The sequence below is a fragment of the Symphalangus syndactylus genome, chromosome 21 (genome assembly GCF_028878055.3).
Source record: "Symphalangus syndactylus isolate Jambi chromosome 21, NHGRI_mSymSyn1-v2.1_pri, whole genome shotgun sequence".
In the NCBI taxonomy this organism is placed as follows: Eukaryota; Metazoa; Chordata; class Mammalia; order Primates; family Hylobatidae; genus Symphalangus; species Symphalangus syndactylus.
The window spans coordinates 43159307-43179854 of NC_072443.2; the positions used below are offsets into that span (position 1 = coordinate 43159307).

A 20548-nucleotide genomic window follows, 5' to 3' on the forward strand; every position below is an offset into this window, starting at 1 on the left:
GACTTTTTTTTTGTTTTTAGTCTCAATGTTTAAATATTTTGCTCTGATCTTCATTATTTCTACCCTTCTACTAACTTTGGATTTGGTTTGTTCTTGCTTTTCTAGTTCCTTGAGGTGCATTCTTAGGTTGTTTATTTGAACTCTTTCTACTTTTTTGATGCTGGTGTTTAGTACTCTAAATTTCCCTCTTAACATTGCTTTTGCTGCATTCCATAGGTTTTGGTATGTTGTATTTCAATTTTCATTTGTTTCAAAGAATTTTTAAATTTCATTCTTAATTTCCTCTTTCATCTATTGGTTCTCCAGGAGCAAGTAGCCTAATTTTCATACATTTCTATAGTTTTTAATATCCATCTTGTTATAGTGTCTAGTGTTATTCCATTGTAGTCCAGTAAGATACTTGATATGGTTTTAATTTTTTAACATTTTCTGAGATTTGTTTTGTGTCTTAATACATGGTCAAACCTGGAGAATGTTCAATGTGCTGCCAAAAAGAATGTGTATTCTGCAGCTGTTTGGTGAAATGTTTTATAAATGCCTGTTTGGTCTACCTGGTCTATGATGCAGTTTAAATCTGATGTTTCTTTGTTTTTATGTCTAGAAGATCTGTGCAATGCTGTGAGTGGAGTGTTGAAGTCCCAAACTATTATTTTATTGGGGTCTATCTTGCCCTTTAGATATAATAATATTTGTTTTATATATCTAGGTGCTGCAGTGTTGAGTGCATATGTATTTATAATTGTTATATTATCTTGCTGAATGGATTCCTTTATTATTATATAACGACCTTCTTTGTCTCTTTTTACAGCTTTTAACTTGAAGTCTATTTTGTCTGATATAAATATAGCTACTTCTGCTTGCTTTTGGTTTCCATTTGCATGGACTGTCTTCTTCCATACCTTCCCTTTCAGGCTATGTGTGTCTTTGCAGGTAAGGTAAATTTCTTGTAAGCAGCATATAGTTGGGTCTGGGTTTCTAATGCATTCAGCCAATCTGTATCTTTTAAATGGGGACTTTAATCTATTTACATTTAAGGTCATTATTAACAGGTGAGGACTTACTCCTGTCATTTTATTGTTTTTTGATTGTTTTGTATATCCTTTGTTCCTTGCTTCCTCTCTTATTGTTTATTCTTATGGTTGGGTGGTTTTCTGTAGTAATAAGATTTGATTCCTTTTTGCTTACCCTTTAGTGTATTGGCTCTAACAGAGGTTTTTTTTACATAAGTTTTGCCTGCTTTCATGATTGTGGTTATCATCTTCTCACTTCCAGATGTAAGATTCCCTTGAATATTTCTTGTAAGACCAGTTTAGAGGTGATGAATTCCCTAAATTTTGCTTGTTTGTGAAAATTTTTTATTTCCTTCATTTGTAAAGGATAGCTTTGCTGGGTACAATATGCTTGAGTGGCAGTTTTGTCCTTCAAAACTGGATTTTTGGAATTGATCACCCCAGTGTCTCCTGGCCTATAATGTTTTTGCTGATAAATCCACTAATATTTATAATAATCTAACAGAGATTCCCTTATGTGTGACTTGATACTTTTCTCTTGCTCCTTTTAAAATTCTTTGTCTTTGAATTTTGAAAATTTGACTATAATTTACCTCAAAGAGGATTTGTTTAAGTTGAATCTCTTTGGGGTTCTTTGAGCTTCCTGGATCTGAATGTCCATCATCTGTCTCCCAAGACTTGGGAAGTTTTCTGCTATGGTTTCATTAAATATGTTTTGCTCACCTTCTTCTTTCTGTTCTCCTAGAATACCCATAATACAAACATTTGTTCACTTAATAGTGTTCCATAACTCCTATAGGCTTCCTTCACTCTTTTTCATTCTTTTTTCTTTTCTTCCTTCTTTCTTTTTCTTCTTTCTTTCCTTCTTTCTTTCTCCTTTTCTTTCCTTCTTTCTCCTTTTCTTTCTTTCCTGCCTGTATTATTTCAAAAGACATAACTTCGACTTCTAGCCTACTGAAGCTCTCAGTTGCGTTTTTTATTTCCTTCATTATTGTATAATGACCTTCTTTGTCTCTTTTTATAGCTTTTAACTTGAAGTCCTTTTTGTCTGGTTGCTTGCTTTTGGTTTCTGTTTGCATGGAATATCTTCTTGGTTGATGTTCTTGCATGGAATTCTCCAGCTCTAGAATTTCTGTTTGGTTCTTGTTTATGATATCTATCTCTGCTGAAATTCTCATTCAGATTATGAATTGTTTTCCTGATTTTGCTGAATTGTCCATTTGTATTCTCTTCTATTTCACTGAGTTTCCTTAAGATTATTATTTTTGAATTACTTCTCTGGCATTTTGTATATTTCCTTATGATTGGGATCTGTTACTAAATAATTGCGATTTTCCTTTAGGAGTAATATGTTTTCTTATTGTCATGGTTGATATGTCCCTACATTGATTTCTATGCATCTGGTGGAAAAGTCACTTCTTCTATTTTTTTGGAGAAGGTTTCATAGGGAAAGACTTATTTGTATGGATGGGTCTTGGGTGTCAGTTTGGTGGGGTATGTTGACCTTGACTGTAGGTGGACACAGTAGTATAACCTCAGTGTAGTTTCTTCAGCTGTAATCCATACTAGTGGCATTTGCAAGTTTCTCAGCGGCCTAGGCTGAGAGAGTATGTGGTGACTGTGCTGTGGTTTTGCCAGGAGTGGGCTTGCTGGGCTGTTTCTCAGGTTGAGGGTACATGTATACACATGATGAGTTTGTCAGTTTGTGGTCTTGCTCACTAAGGTTGGGGCCACAGGGCTGTTACTCTGGCTGGGAGCATAGACACATGGTTGCTCAGCCAGTTTGAGTGCATGCCTGCCAGGAGTGTTCTTCAGTGTTGGGATGCAGGTATACAGCTGCTTGGCTGAGCTGGGAATATGTCTGCCATGGGTAGCCAGAAGGGGTGTTTCTCATGCCCAGAATATGGGTGCAAGGCTGCTCAGCTGGTCTGAGGGTGTACCTGCCAGGGATAGTCCAAGGGGCTCTTTTTCAGTCCTAGTATATAGGTGCAGGGCTGCTTGGTCAGCGTGTCTGTAGACGGCAATCCATGGGGCTGTTTTTCAGGCTTGGTTGGCCTTGGGTGTGTTGCCAAGGAGTGGCCCATAGGAAACTTCTCAGATTTGGGACACAGGTGCAAGGCTGCTCAGCTAGCTCAGGGGCATGCCCACTAGAGGTAGCTAATAGGGTTTTATCTCAGGTCCAGTATGCAAATGTATGGCTGCTTGTCCAGTCTGAGGTGTGTCTGCCAGTGGCAGCCCATGGGGCTATTTCTCAGGTCTGAGACATAGATTTTTAGTGACTTGACTGTTCTGGGGGCATGCTTACCAGGAGTGACCTTCAGGACTATTTCTCAGGCCCTTTTAGGGAGTGCAGGGCCATTGGGCAGGCTGGGGCATGGTAGGGTAGAGGCTCTGGAGACACAGCGGGGCTGTTTCTCAGGTCCTGAGCATGGATGTGTAGCCACTTCACTGGTCTGGGAATGTATCAGATGCTTGGAGGCTCGGGGGCCTCTCCCACTCAGGGGAGGATATGTAGCGGTTTGGCTGGCTCACGGGTGGTTTCACTCTGGGCAGGACTGGCAGACAGTTCCTCCTTCTAGAATTGCGGTGGCAGGGGTTGGTTTCCCTGCTATGTAGGACCAGAGTCACAGCTGATCCTTGGCCCAATCTCCATACAGCTGGGGTTATGGCATTCAGCCACTCATATGGGCTTGGTACAATGAAGATGGAGCCCCAGTGCTAGGGAAGTGCAGTGGCTACTGGCCATCAGAGCAGGGCACACTCCAAAGGTAGCTCTGGTCTCAAGATGGTACCATGCTGCAGCAGCTTGGCTCACAGAGGGTGGATGTGAATGAGGAGTGCATACCTTGTGCTCTTAATCAGGGCCACGTAGTTGTGTGAATTTCCATCAGCTCTCCCAACTGGGCTCAGGGCTTGTGAGGACTGTGGAATTCTCCTGTTGTAAGGACTGTAGGCTGGGCCTTGTCACTCATTCCTATAATCCTAGCACTGGGGAAGCTGAGGCAGGCAGATCGCCTGAGTCCAAGGGTTTGAGACTAACCTTTGGCAAGATGAGAAAACCCCATCTCTACAAAACATTAGCCAGGCATGGTGGTGCACGCCTGTAGTCCTGGCTATGTAGGAGGCTGAGGCGAGAAGATCGCTTGAGCCGGTGAGGCAGAGGTTGCAATGAGCTGAGATCACACCACTGCACTCCAGCCTAGGTGACAGAGTGAGGCTCTGTCTCCAAAAAAAAAAAGACTGCAGATGTTTGCAATGGTAATAGGGGCTGATAGAGATCATCTGCTTCCCTTTTCCTTGCAATAGGAAATCCCTCCTGTCTATGAGTTGATCAGATTTGGGCAAAAGAGATGGAGATGCAAAGGCTCTGTGCCTTCATGCTGTCTTCCTGGACTTCCAATCACCACAGGTCCATCTCCACTCCCCCACCGCACTCCAGCACTCTCCTTTTGACACTTCAGTAAAATCTTAGCTGTTTATTTGTTGCCTTGGTCCTTTATTGTCAGGGGGATGAATGCCAGGCATCTCTAGTCAGTCATCTTGCTTTTCTACATCTCTTTCTTTACAGGACAGAAGGTTGTTACCATCCTTGGTGATGAAGGAAACAGATAGCACATGTTGATAGGCATCAGTCCTCAATAAGTGCAGATAAGAGGGATCATAGGTAGCAACAGAATTCTGAAGTATCTCTGTGTGAGCAAAGAGATATTCCAGTAAATTGCACCATGACAGTCTGCTAAAGGCATAATTTATATGATCACCAAATGGCTTCTCAATTAGTCTTTCTGTTAACATTCCTACACTATCTCCATACCAACTTGCTTCTTAGGTAATGCTCAGCCAAACAGAAATCAGTTTTTGGAACCAAATCAGATTTTCTTCTATAGCCCCAGAAAAGACTCTGCTTAGAATAAGCAAGGAGAAAGAGAAAAAAATGGGAAGAGAAAGAGATATGTAGAGGAAGAAAAGAGAAAGAAAAATTGGAAAAACAAAATCTAAAACAAGCACTAGATTCAAGTTTGGCATCTATAACAGGACATACTCAACATTAAGAGGGGGCAGAAAACAAACGAGGAGGGGGACAGCTTTCCAACTCCCCAAATCAGGTTGTCACCGTGTGACTTCATTATCTTGGTTGATATATTGTGAATTCATCCCACCATTCGGTGTGAATAACTGAGTTATCATCAAGATAACCTTGAAATGCACATCACTTGTACATTTCAGATAAGGTTTGTTTAATCAGCACAGGAATAATAAACACTTTGCTAGGTGCTCAGTATTACCTCCACCTTGAACTCTTACAAACTTGAACTCAACTTAACATGAAGCAGGGATCAAAAGGTCCATCAGGCCATTCCAGGTTGAAAATCCTATGATGCCAGAGGCATTTGGGGAAATTCTAAGTAAAGCATAGAAGAATCTCAGGGCTATGTTAAGGTCACTAACTGGCCTCACTGCTTCACCTAGACAGTCCTGTTTTTCAACAAACTACATCTGCCGCGTTTGATGGTGATTATGGGGATTTTGTACATAGCTAAAGTTATACTATGAAGTATTTTTGAAGTATTTTGAGAATTACTTGTAAATTATTGTTTGCATCTTTAACTGATAGCCTTCATTATGAGAAAGACCATATTTAATAAAAATTGTATGTAATTTAAAAATTAATTCAGACTTGAATAAAGTCTGTTGATTGATTATTATTGTATCAATATAAACTTTCTAATTTTGATAACTATACTCTCATTGCATAAGATATTAATATTTGGGGAAGTTGGGTGAAGGGTATATGGGAATTCCTTGACTATTTTTTTGTAAAATTTTTTTTTTTTTTTTTTAAACGGAGTCTCGCTCTGTCACCCAGGCTGGAGTGCAGTGGCACGATCTCGGCTCACTACAAGCTCCGCCTCCTGGGTTCACACCATTCTCCTGCCTCAGCCTCCCGAGTAGCACCTACAGGTGCCCGCCACCACCATGCCCGGCTAATTTTTTTGTATTTTTAGTAGAGACGGGGTTTCACCATGTTAGCCAGGATGGTCTTGATCTCCTGACCTCGTGATCGCCAGCCTCGGCCTCCCGAAGTGCTGGGATTACAGGCGTGAACCACCGTGCCCGGCCTGTAACTTATTTATAAGCTGGAATTACTTGAAAATGAAACATTAAAAGAAAGTTTTAAAATACTTAAAAAGGTAATTAACAGGGCTTGGCAATTTCTCCATTATTTGCACTCAGAAAAGTGGCTCTTTCAGCCTCTCTCTTTTGCTGACAAGATGATAAAATCCACGTAAGTCAGATCAAAGAATGGATGCAAAAGTCCTTGCTGAAGTAAACTGCTAAGCAAATGTTAATAGTGATCATTATAGTCCCATATGGAGCTGCTTCTCTATAAATAAAGGGAGGAACAAGCCGTTGGACCAAATACCCTGTCAGACACTCTCCAAGCAGTTTACAAAATGCTTAGAAATTGCTGCCCTAAAAGTAGGACTTGGGGAGCTATTGAAAGGTTTTCAGCAAGGCGGGCAGGCATATAACAACAGCAATCCTTCAGGATGACTCCTCAAGCTTTTAATACATAGGATGGAGGAAGTGGAGGAGATGGGACTCAACAAATCCCACTAGGGGTTACTTTAATAATTGAGGAGTGGATGGTCCTCACTGAGTGGGCCTGGAAAGGAATAAACCAAGCTGAGGCATGGTGGAGAGCTCATGGTCTGGGCGGGACTACCTTGGAGTGGGAGAGGAAGGAGACAAATGAGCCTGTGGTTACTTGAAGACGTTTCACCAAGATAACTGGGGCAAATGCTTCTCAGTGTCACTGAGAGATGGAAAATGAAAAACAGGAAAGACAATTCATAGAGGTTGGGCTGCAAACTCAAGTGGCAGCAGAGGCCAGGCAGGTGCAAAAGGGGAAAGACAGGCCGTGGGGGCTGCAAAACTGCAAGAGTCGTCTCTCTAAAGAGGGTGCTTCCAAGGGGCCTGCCACAACTCAGCATCAGCCGTCCTTGCCATATGGGAATGTACTTGTGATGTAACTAGATCTTCCATTTTTTCAAGAGAAGCCAGAAATTCAGATCTTATGTGAAATCTCTTAACTTTTTAATGCTGGCTACTAATTTTAAAACATTTTAAAACATGGTGTCTGCCAGCCAAGCACATCTATGGGCCAGATCTGACAGGCTGACTGTCAAGTTGTGACCTCTGACATAGAGAAAATGTCAAAGGTCAAAGTTCATAGACTGTTAAGGTGATACACAGACAGACAGTGACTGTAAAGGGATTCAGTACCTAAAATGCTACAGATGCAGCTTTGCCAGCAATCTGAGCTGTATGACATATGCCCCTATCCTTCAAGCCTGTATATGGATTTGAATTTATACAGGAAGTTTCATCTAATCCTCAAATAGTTAAATCACAAGAATTTGAGTGCTTTCTGTGTGCTGAGTACACAGAAGTTAAAGAATTTAAAATCTAACTGGAGAAGAAAAAAACATGCCCTCTTGAAACAACTTGAAACAAATTATGAAAGAACCTGGGAGACTGCTTTCTTCACATTTAATGTGTCAGAGGCATCTTAAATCCTGGTTTGTTCCCCCCAAATCACTTCCATTTAGAAAACTTTGCAGTAGTGTGTGTGTGTGTGTGTGTGTGTGTGTCTTGAATATGTGACCAGAAATCTGATTTCCTGGGCAGTGGTTACAAAGCTGCAGCCTCTCTTTGCCCAGGGGTATCTTTACCCCAGCGTGGGAGGGGAGTGAGCTGAGGTGGGGGTGCACGAACGCTGCAGAGGAGGTTGGGATGGGAGTGGCCGGCGTGAAGCCACTGCCTGTCAGGTTTCTCCGCTGGAGTCCCCTCTTTGTCTCTGTCATTACTCTTTAAGTATTTGCGTAGCAGACAGGAGGGCACCGAAATAGAAATTGTCAAAGATACAATGACGATGAGGATAAAACCAGGGCAGAGGGTTCTGAAAGTCCCCACAAGCACGGTCCCCGCAGAATGCTAGCGCACCTCCTCCCGCCGCTTCAAAGAGCCGGCTCGGCGGGGCAGGAAGCGGCGGCTGCCGCTGCGGGTCCTGCGAGGAGAGCGCGATTTCCTTCGGGGCTGCCCAGTTATCTCTGGAGTCGCAGAACGGCTCTCGGGAGAACGCGTTCTCTACCCCAACCCCGTGCTCCTCAACCCACCCACCTACTTCCTCCAGCTCTACACACTCACAAGCACGGAGCTGCCAAAAATTTCCACCCTCCGCCCCCCTCCCTAGCTAACTTCCTTCCAGCGTTTCCTGAGCTGGATGATCCTAGGATTTGTAAGACAGGAAAAAAAGGAAGGCGTGAGGGCGGGCAGGAGGGACAGGATGCTTGTTTTTCGCTCTACCAAAGCCGTCTGAAGGCGAGACAGCGGGCCCAGGGCCCAGGACCCACCGCAGCCCCCTGGGCAGTCTCCTCGTCCCGCGTCCGCGTCCTCTCCGGGGCACTTAGGAAGGCGTGGGGAGAGCTTGCCCTCCCTCCTAAGCGGAGGAGAAACACCCGAAGACACCGCAGGAGCCTGTGAAAGTCCCTGGGACTCCAAGTGAGGAAGTGACACTCCCAGGCGAGCCGGCCCGCGGCTGCCAGTCTGCACGGCCTCGGCACGGCGGCCCCGGAGCGGCGCGGGGTGGATCTCAGGCTGTGCCGGCCCGCGCCCCGCGGGGTCCATGCGCAGGGCCCCCAGCCCAGGTTCTTCCATCTTCCGATGAGGCCCCCCAGAGCCGCGGGGCAGCCGGTGATCTAGCTCGGGAGCCCATCTTACAGCGGTGCCAAGCAGAGGGGCGGCAGAGACGGAGGGGCAGCCTCTTTGGGACTAACTCATGAAGAACAAGGGTGCTAAGCAGAAGCTGAAACGAAAGGGAGCCGCCAGCGCGTTTGGCTGTGACCTGACGGAGTATCTGGAAAGCTCGGGACAGGATGGTAATGTGCCTTGGCCTTTCTCCCCCGCACCCCCCCCCCCGCCCTTCTTTTTGTTTGAGGGAGAGATGGACTCTCTCGAGTTGTGTTAGAATCGGTTCACAAGTTAATGTATTCCAGGCCTGTGCGCTCATTGTACTTTTTTTTTTTTTTTTTTGAAGAACATAAACGATTCTTAAGGTGCACAGCGCTGCCGTCCCGACGCGCAGAGGCTGCTGTGTCAGTCCTTCCGTTTGCCTCACACAAGCTGCTAATGGGTGGTACTGCCGCAAGTTTACCGGGCCACCTCAGGGGATGGGGGTGGAAGCTGCAGAGGTCCCAATCCTAAACTTGGCATGTTGGAAGGGAGTGAGGAGGGGTGGACATGTGGGATGGTGATCAGTGGGCTTCCCTGGGTACAAAATCATGACCGCCTTAGCTGTCCCTCCTGGGCTCTCCAATTTCGTCTGCTCACATCTTTTTTTATTAATGTGTTAGAAGGCAGTTGGGGGTGGGGGTGGGGGAGGATCCTGGCTGGGGGAGTGGTTGCACAAACATTTCTGAATTTCTGAGCTGATGCCAAATATATAGTACCTCCACCCCCTTTCCACAACCCCTCCCCGCCCTGCAAGACCTTTTCCCTCCTCTTGGCTTTCGGATTAACATTTGGTGTGTCAGACAAGAAGAGTGTTGTAAAAAGGTCAGAGGGCCTCGATTTTTAAATAGTTTAGGGTAAGTAGAGAAAAGGAAAACTTCTCTGTTTTCAAGGTCAGATGGGGGTAGGGGGGAAGTTGGGGATAGGGGAATCCAGCGGAGACAATTTAAACATTTGTTGGGGAAGGGGGAAAGAAAACACCATCTAGATTACAATAACAGCGTTTGAGCTTAGAAGTGTTTAATCATAGGAAAGTTGGAAAATTGAGCATTAAATGACTCCTTTTGTAAGGTTGACTGGTTTTGCACTTACCCATGACAAAAAGGCCTTGTCTTCAGAAGCTTCAGCGAGCGGAAAATAGCCTACTATATGGGCCATGTGTTTATACATAGATAGATACAACAAAGGGGAAAACTAAGGGCTGTGTAACTGTGCGGAATAATTCTGCCTCCAGGAAAATAATCTCAAAACCTATTTGATTAGTCCCTATCGAATATGCATTTCAAAAACAGTGCAATGCTTTTGTTTCACTTCTGTTTTTTGGGAGACTCAGCACCACCTAGTAATTTGCAGTGGTGTGATATTCCTGTGGTATTCTAGAGTTCAGTCTGCTGTGTCATTAGGACAAATAGCTTAGGATTTTACAGCTTGGAGAACCACAGTTTTCAAAACTGACTCTTTTGAAATCGATGCATAACTTAACACTTCATTGAATCCTCACCAACCATCTGGAGAGGTAGATTTGAGATAAAAATCACTTGGTTTGAGTTTTTTTGAGTGTGAGAAAACTCTAAGTATGCCTCTTAACCACTATCATCAGAAGTTTACAGTGAATGGTTCCCCTTCACCTATTTTTGCAGGGGCCTTCAAGTAAACCTCCAGGTACGCTAGGAATGCTCCTGGGATGCCACCTTTCACCATGCGGGTGTTATTCTGGCCCCTCCCTCAAAGCTATGAGAGTTGCATAGGGGTGCTTGCCAGCCCTGTTCATTCTTACAAACTAATAGATCATAGGATGAGCCAGAACGCCAGGGTTCTGTGAAGATACCTCAAAGGCAGCTTTAGGCAGCTGTTCTTTCACCTGCTTTGTCTTTTGGGCTTCTGCATATGTTTCATTTAGACAAAAAAAAAAAAAAAAACAGGAAAGAGACTACTGCTTAAAAAAATGACAAACCAGTACCCCGGGTTCCCCACCCTGGGGAGGAGGAAAAGAAGCCCAGAGGGGTAAATTGGCCTGCCTAAGGTCGTACAGCTAATCATGAAGGATCAGAGGGCCCTCCCTGGCTTGTTAGGTTTCTCTGCCCTCCCTGGCTTCTGTGTCTAAGCCAACATTCTCTTCTAGTGGTATTTTCCCCCTAAATTGAAAGCAGACAGCCCTGTTACAGGATCAGCAAACTTTGAAGACTGAACATACCTGATGAGAGTTCAGCTTTGAAAGGAAAGGCAACTGACCCACTTAATGATCCATACACTGTGATTGTGCTACACGGAAATTAGACATGCATAATATACTGCTTATGTAAATAAGAGTAATTAGAATTTATTTTTTCCCACAGCTAAAACTAGTTGGATGGTTTTTTTCCATGTATTTCTGATAGTGTAGCATCAATGAACAAAGACAGTGCTAATGGTTTTCTCTAAAGTAATGTTGCCTCTTTGTGGACTCTCTGAAACATGTATTGATTCATAGACAAGGCCTAGACTCTGCTTCTGGGAGGAAAAGCTGAGCTGGGCACTGGCCCTTGGCCCACCACCTTGGAAGATCAGCCCAGAATGCTGAGGGTGACAAGTCAGTGTGGTAACTGGGAGCCAGGGGGCTGGAGAAGGGCTCCTTGGACTGACATCATGGTTACTGAACTTTGAAGGTCAAGGGTGGTGCAGTGGACCTGCATTGAGACAGGAAAGATAGGTTCAGATTTGGGAGTACCAGGGGAGAAGACCAAAGATTTAGGGAGGCAAAGAGAGCCCCTGTCCTTGGACAGGGAAGGAAAGCCCTGAGCTGGAGTGGAGGACAAAGCGGGGTGATGATGAGCTATGCTCAGGGCATCTGAACACGGGGACGCCACATGCTTGAGTGGGAACTCTGGGGAGAGAAAGGCTGACGACAGAGAATGAATGTCGTATGCTTCTGTAATTTGCTGAGGCTCAGCCCTGCTACTTTCAGCTGGACAAATCTGACAAGGCTGGGCGTGTGGTTTACAAATAGGTGTTCAGCTTAGGGCAGACATTGCTCAGGGCCAATTGTCAACCTTAATCTTTGGGAAGCTGATGAAAAACAGAAACCCTTTCCTTAGAATCTCACACAGACACACACACACACACACACACACACCGTGTATGCAATTTCTGCAGGTATCTACATAGATGCCAATTTCAGACCCTGCTCTGATCACCCCTCACTGGCTACACAGGGGGGCCTGATATCCAGGACCAATTTTCCCTCTTCTTTGACCACTTTTCTCTAGCCTGGTAAAAAGGGAGCAATGAACACTCTTAGCCTGGTAAGAACACTCAAGAATGGCATGAAGTGGCTCCTGGCAGACTTGCCAAGAGCCTCTTGTACTTCCCCTCCAACACAGTGGCTGCTGCCCCCAACCCCCAGCTCTCCCCTGGGAACCAGCTAACTTTCTCTTCCTGTCTGGAATAAAGGGAGATCATCCCTTCCTTACTGCTGCTGCTGAAAATAGTATAGTTTTCTTTTTCTTTTCTTGACCACTGAATAAGAAGGCCCTTGCTTGCAGCTGTATAATGAAAACCACATCATGTTGCTGCCTGTGGTTGGGAGGTTGTGGGTGAAGCTCTGCGAGGTCATAATGTGCCCATGGTTGTTTCCTACCTCTCCTTCATATGCCAAGTGTTCTGGGTCTTCTATTAGAGCTTGGAGATGGTTGGGGCCAGGAGCCAAGAGACAAGTAAGAGAGTGTTATAGGAAAATTATCTTCTTCCTTTGGGTTGACTTGTCTTTAATGGCTGAGGATTTTCTTGCTCCTCTGAGCAATCTTTGTTTATTTTACCCACTCCCTGGTAAAAAGTGATACTGAGCTTCCAAGCTGACAAAGAAAAGAAGGGGCGACGATTGTGCCAAAAAGGGCTGCAGCCACGTGCAGCCTGTTCACTGCACAAACTGCACCCAATGCGTGCCCAAGGACAAGGCTATTAAGAAGTTCTTCATCCAAAACACAGTAGAGGCCACCGCTGTCAGGGACATTTCTGAAGCAAGCGTCTTCACCGCCTATGTACTTCCCAAGCTGTATGTAAAGCTACATTACTGTGTGAGTTGTGCCATTCACAGCAAGGTAGTCAGGAATTGATCTTGTGAAGCCTGCAAGGACCAAGCACTCCCACCCTGATAATAGATGTGCAGGTGTTGCCCTACGGCCTCCACCAAAGCCCATGTAAGGAGCTGAGTCCTTAAGAGCTGAAGAAAAACTATCCTCTCGAGAAAAATAAAATGGAAGTTGTACTCAAAAAAAATTAAAACGTGATATTGCTTGCTCTGGCCCCATGGCTCTCAGTGATGGCAACACATTAAAATTACCTGAGAGCTTTAAGAAAAAAATGCTGATGCTCAGACCCCTCTAAGAACAATGAAATCAGAATCTTTCCTAGACGATGTGGATACATAGGCAGGGTTATATTTTTCCTTGGATAAGCGGCCTTAGCTTATTCCCCTGGATAAGCGGCCTTAGCCATTCAGAACGCACCTTCTGAACGTTTGATAAGAACTGTCAGCCTTTTTATTCCTAAAATTTTTTTCCTAGTTCTTACCGCACTGAAAAAATACACATTAACATATATATGACATATCTTTCATATATAATGTATATGTTTGATTTGAGGCATGACAGAGGGAGGGTTCATAACAAATAAGTGCCCATTACAAATAAGACTTTAAGCCTGATGAGAGTAAGCCCCGGTATTTCAAAGACCAAGGATAAAGCAACGGGAACTTTTAGATGTGACTCTTCTACATTTCTGAGGCTAAATGATTCTCTTTCTTTGTTTATCTATTTATTTAACAAATATTTATTAAGGCACTGTGGTAGATACTGTGGAAAAAAAAAAAGATTGGCTGCAAGCTCAAGAAAGTTACAGTCTAAGGGATATGAACAAACTTTCAGATCAATTAAGCTTTGAAGTTAGCTGTCATAGCTGAAGGAAAAGCTAAAGAAGAAAATTCGAAAGTTTTGATCTCCGATTAAATATACAAGACACTCAAACATCAACAGCAGCAAAGTCTTAGCAAAGAAGGTAAATATTTTCTGTTCAGGAAAAGATTTAACCTTGAATGGAGAACGAAGGCAGGGGTTTTTTCTTTGGCTTAGCTGCTTCCTTTCCAGCAGCTTGCCTGGCACATCATGGTCACACCTTCCCTGACTAACTCTTCATCCTTTGGGTCTCAGCTTTGGAAGATTCTGGAAACCTCTGATCCTCCTGAGGCAGATGCCCCTGCTGGAGGATCCCATTAGGAGTTTTGGAACCTTACTGTCTGGAATAGAAGCCCAACTTTGCTTGTTCCCAGCTGAGTGACCCTGGAGCCAGTTATTTACCCTCCCTGGGTCTCAGTGTCCTCACTCATGAAATGATGATAATAAGATTGATATGAAAATAAATGAGTTAATATGGTTAAAGCACTTAACAGAGGGCAAGCACATGGTAAACCGTAAGTGTAGCTATTACATGGCACCCTGAGTTTACTCTGGCATCACCACCTACCATCCAGGACTGAGTGGATGAGGCTCCAATTAAATGAGTAAATGATATGATAAGATGGAGCTAATCCACCACCAAAAAGGACAGGAAGCAGGTTGCTTGCCCTACTGAATGAAGAAGCCAATTTATGCAAGGATTTCTCAGAGTCACTACACTCAGCAACTAAAGGTCATCCTAAAATTAAAGAGCCCTCAAAAGGCCTAAGACACAGCCACAGCTGGGCACGGTGGCTCACGCCTATAATCCCAGCACTTTAGGAGGCCAAAGGGGGCGGATCACTTGAGGTCAGGAGTTCGAGACCAGCCTGACCAACATGGTGAAACCCCATCTCTACTAAAAATACAAAAAAATTAGCTGAGTGTGGTGGCGGGGGTCTGTTATCCCAGCGACTTGGGAGGCTGAGGCAGGAGAATCACTTGAACCCGGGAGGCAGAGGTTGCAGTGAGTCGAGATCGTACCGCTGCACTCCAGCCTGAGCGACCGAGTGAGACTCCATCTCAAAAAAAAAAAAAAAAAAAAAAAAAAAAGAAAGAAAGACACAGCCACTACTGAGTCCAGCAGAACTGAAGCAGAAGTCAGGTCCTGGATGTGGAGCTTGTGGAGCTTGTGGAGCAAGAACAGCAACTTCGTGGGCTTGAGTTTAGAGGGGCATCCCCGCATTTGGGCTCCCAGAGTGAAACAGGAAGAACCGAAAAAGGAGAATTAGGCTTTAAACATGGAGCAAACTGACTGGCTAACTTGAGGCGGAGCTGTAACTTACTCTGTGTAGTCTGGAGATGACAACCCACACAGAGAATAGAAACAGCCACTTCCACATGCCTCCCTTCTGCCCACTCTTTAGACCTCTGCCAAGAGCCCTTGGGCCACAGGGACAGCCTCACCCTTTCTCCTCCCCTGTCTACCCCCACTGGCCGCCACCCAGAAGCCTTCTAGCTTCAGGAGGCCCAGGCTTTGGGGCTGCTAAGGAAGCCCACTCCCTTGTTGCCTCAGCCCTACCCTGGAGCTAAGAACAGTCTGCGGGGTGAGGGAGAGCTGAAGGCCTGCTCTTGTGCTGGGACAGAGGGAAACATGTTGAAACTAGGAACACATTTTCCTATAGCTGATGCTGTAAGCAGTGGACACACTCTCCAGTGCCATTAGAGCTGTAGTTTTTGATGCATTTGCTTCATCCTCCTCCCCTTAGCCTGTTAGGCATCTGTGGGCTAGCCTGGGAACCTTTTCTGTAGGGTGGAAGCAGGTGTGAGGGGAAACACATTCCGAATTCCAAAAGTTGATTGATCACTGCTTCAAGTTCTCAATCACTTGATGGGGACTGTTTTTTACCAGGAATCACCTCGCTGCAGAGAGGTTTCCTGGGCTTTTGTGGCTGTGGGTGAGGCTCTGCAGCAGTGGGTGGAGAAAGGGGATGGGGCTCTAAGTTCCAGGAGTCTGGGCATAAGAACTGTCACTGCCCTGCCACCTCCCTTGCCGTTAGCTAAGTCTAGCTAAAGATTCTGGAACAAAGTAGTGATAGACTCTTCTAGTTGGGGCTACCCATTGCTCATTTCCTCCAGAACAGACCACACTTGCTCTGAGACACCTTCCCACCCTGGCCTCTGCGTCTGAGGACTCCACTTCCTTCTAGCGGTTCCTTCAGACCAGCCTTGAGGCCCAGGAACATAGAGTTAGCTTTCTTCCCATTTCAGTGCTTACAGTGTATTTAAGCCAATGTGACGTTTTCCTACTTAATCCCCAAGCTTCAAGTTATTTTTCTTTTTGCCTATGGGTACACGTCCTACCCAATTTCCTGAGCTGTTTCCCCCTATGCACCAACAGAAATGTCACTCTTGAGTTAAACTGATCTTGCTATTTCTTCCCCAAGGGGCTGGCCTCAAGTACTGATTGAGTGAGGGCCACAGCCTGCTGGAACTTCAGGAGTCTAGATAGCACTCTGTGTCTCTCTAGGCTTTGCCGCAGTATACAATTTCAACTAAGGCTTCACGTTTAAAACCCCTGGGAACAAACAGGCTGACTGTAATTCAGAGGAGAATAATTATTGGTACCAGATTTTTTTCTAAAAGCAGAGTTTGATAGAGAAAGATGAAAACATCAGGCTGCTGAATAGCTGAAGGGAAGAGGAGGAAGAGGAGGTCTCCTAGAGGAAGAGAAAGGACTTAGGAAGTCTGAGTCCCACATCACGCCTTGTTGTTATTTTCGTTGGTAGTAAGTGCTACTTATCTGTGTTGATTGCTTACTCTGTGCCAGTCATTTTATACGTGCAAAGTAATATTTCAGTATCTTTAAGAATTGGGCATTTTAATCCCCATTTTACAAAAGAGAAAACTGAGTGATTTAACCAAGTGATGCCGAGATTATGGAGATGGGAAAGGCAGAATTGAAATCAAGATCTGTATGACTCCTAAGGCCATGGTCTCAGGCACGAATCACATCTCCTAGGATAGCATATTTCATAATTTGGCATTAACAGTTTTGCCACAACCTATGAAAAGTGATTTTTCTCCCTTTGCTTTGTTTTTCCCACAGCCTAAGCCATGAAGAGTCATAGTAACAATGGACATTTGCATAGCACTTTACCCTCTGCAAGGTGCATTTCACACATATGGATCTAAACCTACCAGCTTTGAAGCCCAGCCGGACCCTATCTTTTCCTCCCAGGTCCCTTGCCCACTGCAGCCACATCTTCTTCACCTCTTGGAATACCCACTGCCTTAGGGTCAGGGGTACCCAATTTGTTATGCATTCTACCTGTTGTTTTGTTCTCTAACATTTTATGTATGCAAATCGATGGTGAGTTCCCCTGAAGGCAGATCTGGTAGCTCACTGTGGCTCTCTCGGTGAGCCCCATGTGGGACATGCAGCAGTTGATTCATTGACCCTACTTCCTTCTTCAGAAAACCAGTGTTTGTGCCCTTCTAGGAAGCTCAGGACAAGGCACATTGCTGATGTGCTGGATTATCAGGAATCCAGTTGCTTAATGGTCCCCACAGGGGTTCGTAGCTGCTCCTAAATAGAAACTGACCCAGGCTTTGCACAGAACTCCCCAGAAACACTGCCTTTTCCTAGTTCCTCACCAGTCACTCCTTGGTATGAACCACATTCTTGGCGAGGCCCCAGAACCAACTGAGTTTCTGGGATCGAGTCTCAGGCACTCTTTGTTCTCGTTTAAGTTTGGTTGATGCATACCAGGCCCTGGGACCACGCCCATGGCCTGATGCTAGCCCAGAATGCCTTGTAGGCCCCCTTCCCACCACCACTGGAGGGAGAGGGGTGAATGTCACCCCTCCCCCCAAAAGCAACATATACCAGCTCTCACTGTTATAGACACTAGAAAACAGCTTGACATATAAGCTACGATTCTGGCACACTGTAAATAAATCTATAGGCTATGTGAAGGCAATTGAGCTAATTTGTGTGATTATGCATATTTCTTTCCCCAGCTCTTTTCATGTTTTTTTTGTTGTTGTTGTTGAGACGGGGTCTCGCAGTGTCGCCCGGGCTGGAATACAATGGCGCGATCTCGGCTCACTGCAACCTGCATCTCCTGGGTTCAAGCGATTCTCCTGCCTCAGTCTCCCAAGTAACTGGGATTATAGGCACCCACCACCATGCCTGGCTAATTTTTCATATTTTTAATAGAGACAGGGTTTCACTATGTTAGCCAGGCTGGTCTCAAACTCCTGACCTCGTGATCTGCCTTCCTTAGCCTCCCAAAGTGCTGGGATTACAGGTGTAAGCCACCACACCCGGCCTCTTTTCATGTTTTAATCAGATCCTATCTGGAATGGAACTTTCAATTCAATGCAACAAGTATGTAATGGGATTCTAACATGCCAGACACTGTTGGGTTTACAGAGATGCTCTCAAGTTGCTCCTGACCTAAAGGATTCAAAGAGGGAAAACAACTGAAAGAAGTACAAAGAAGAATGGAATCAGGGCTGTAGAGGATGAGCAAGCAGGGGATGTGCACATGTGAGGCAGCCAAGTGAGAAAGGGCCATTAGAAAGAGTGGGTTGTTTTCACAGGGGGAAAAATCAGTAAAATTATAAAACAAACATCATCTGACTGAGTTATGACAGAGCTATGGGAGGATGGGAGGATGGGTCTCTAGAGGCAGGAAACCACAGGGATTTGCCTGACACTTGGAATTGGTCACACCCTTCTGCACCCTGGGGAAGAACAGGCTTAAAATCTGGGAAAGGCAGCTGAGGGTACTTAGAGTGGTGAGGCTGAGATTGGCTGCGGTGACAGAAGCCTCCCTTCAGCTGCAGGGGAGTGAACCTAACCTCAGGAGAGGGCAAACCAGCTGATAATAACAAGAGTGGCCTTTGATTTGGCTTATCGTGGCTTGGTCTATCCCCTGCCCAAGCACAGAAGAATGGAGAATTCTCTTAAAATTAGCTGAGCTTGGTGCTGGGCGCCTGTAATCCCAGCTACTTGGGAGGCTGAGGCAAAAGAATTGCTTGGACCTGGGGGGCAGAGGTTTCAGTGACCCAAGATCGCGCTACTGTAATCCAGCCTGAGTGACAGAGTGAGACCCTGTCTCAAAAATATAAAATAAAATAAAATAAAACTTTTAAAAAATGATGCTAACTGACCCTCTGTTTCTTGGTTAAATCTATCTGTATGGCATAAATGTCCAACTGCAGAGTCTTCCACTATATGGAAAGTTCTGTTTTGTCCCCATCTTATAAAGAAGGACCAACTCAGAGAGGTTAAGTAACTTGCCTCCTGTCACCCAGCCAGGAAGCGGTAGAAGCAAGACTCCAGCGGTGTCTGTCCAACATTAAATTCTCCTTCCATGGCTTTGTCTGCTCTTGACCCAACGAGACACCGCTAAGCTAGCAGTAAAACAGGTCTGATATGCAGAGCTCCATTTTGTCATGCATTGCCAAGGTGATAAGTTCAGTAGGATTTAGTTAGACTTAATAAAACTTCTGGCAATTGAGTTCCCATCCCCAGTTTTTCAAAGTAGAACACTTAGGTTCCAAATGGCAGGATTCTAAACAGAGAGCATGCCCTGTTACCATAAGTAGCCCCTTCCAGCACTTCTTTCCCATCTGTTTCCTGCATGCTGAGTATTATTGGGAAACAATGATGTCAACTCTTCCATATAAATCTACACCTCCCTGCCAGCCCCTCCCCTACAATGCATATTTTTGTTCCTCTTTCTGGCTTTTGTCTTGCTGTTCTGCTAAGGACTCATGCTTTTGGCGACAATTGTTGGCTTCCTTTTTAATCTTTCTTTTTAACAAGTTTTAGCTATTTAAGCTTTATTGTGGCCTTCAAAGTGCACATGCTTTTTGGGGCCTATATTTGGAAAATCCTTTGTTTGGCTAATAGCTAGAATATGAGCTTGGTGCTAATGGAGAAGAGCCATTTTGCTTTCTGGAAAAGCAAAACCAAATGCAGGTCTCTGAATCAAGCTCAGAGCTGAGGACAGAAACGCTGCTTGGGTTGGGGGCCCTCTGAGCCTGCCTTAAAGCTGTAGCTGACCTGGGCACAGAGCCTATAGCTAAAGGACAGGAGACTATCCCTTCAAGTAATCTGTAAAGGTCCTGTTTTCCCTCCTCCTAAGGCTGACTTCCAAATGGGGCATGGTTTCCTCAGTTCTCCTTTCTTTAGTACCTCTAAAGACAATCGGAGGGCTAGTTCTCTGGTTACAGTATGAGTTTTGAATTCAGAGTCCAAGAATTCTGGACCTCTCTTTTAATTCTTGGGCAGCATTTCTCAAACTTTACTGGGCATAAGAAAGACTAACAATGTAATTCTTGCTTTTAAATTTTAATTTTAAAATTAAATATTAGTCAAATTTAGTATACTGCTAGAGATACTCTTCAAATCCAATTTTGGACTCCTTGAGACAAAATGGACATCTAATAAAAGTTTTCAAATGGGGCCGGGTGCGGTGGCTCAGGCCTGTAATCACAGCACTTTGGGAGGCGAGGCGGGTGGATCACTTGAGGTCAGGAATTCAAGACCAGCCTGGCCAACATAGTGAAACCCTGTGTCTATTAAAAAAAATTATAAAAATTAGCTGGGCATGGTGGTGTGTGCCTGTAATCCCAGCTACACGGGAGGCTGAGGCAGGAGAGTTGCTTGAACCTGGGAGGTGGAAGTTGCAGTGAGCCGAGATCGCACCACTGCACTCCAGCCTGGGGGATGGTGTGAGACTTTGTCTCAAAAAAAAAAAAGTTTTCAAACGGGTATTTGCATAGGTTGTGTAGTGCCTGGGTCCATGGAGAACATATGAT

At 44.9% G+C, this 20548-nt stretch overlaps 1 protein-coding gene across 2 annotated transcripts in view; it reads left to right on the plus strand.

Moving 5' to 3' along the window:
• Nucleotides 1–7987: 7987 nt before the first annotated feature.
• Nucleotides 7988–20548, plus strand: part of ARHGAP31 (Rho GTPase activating protein 31) — a 123331-nt gene continuing 110770 nt past the window's right edge. The window contains exon 1 of one of the 2 annotated variants that reach the window (XM_055260244.2): nt 7988–8953. In XM_055260244.2, coding sequence (XP_055116219.2) covers nt 8854–8953 — 100 coding nt within the window. In that variant the 5' untranslated portion in view covers nt 7988–8853. Of the gene's footprint in view, nt 8954–9562; nt 9662–20548 lie in introns of those variants that run through there. The other variant, XM_063630111.1, reaches the window with a different exon arrangement.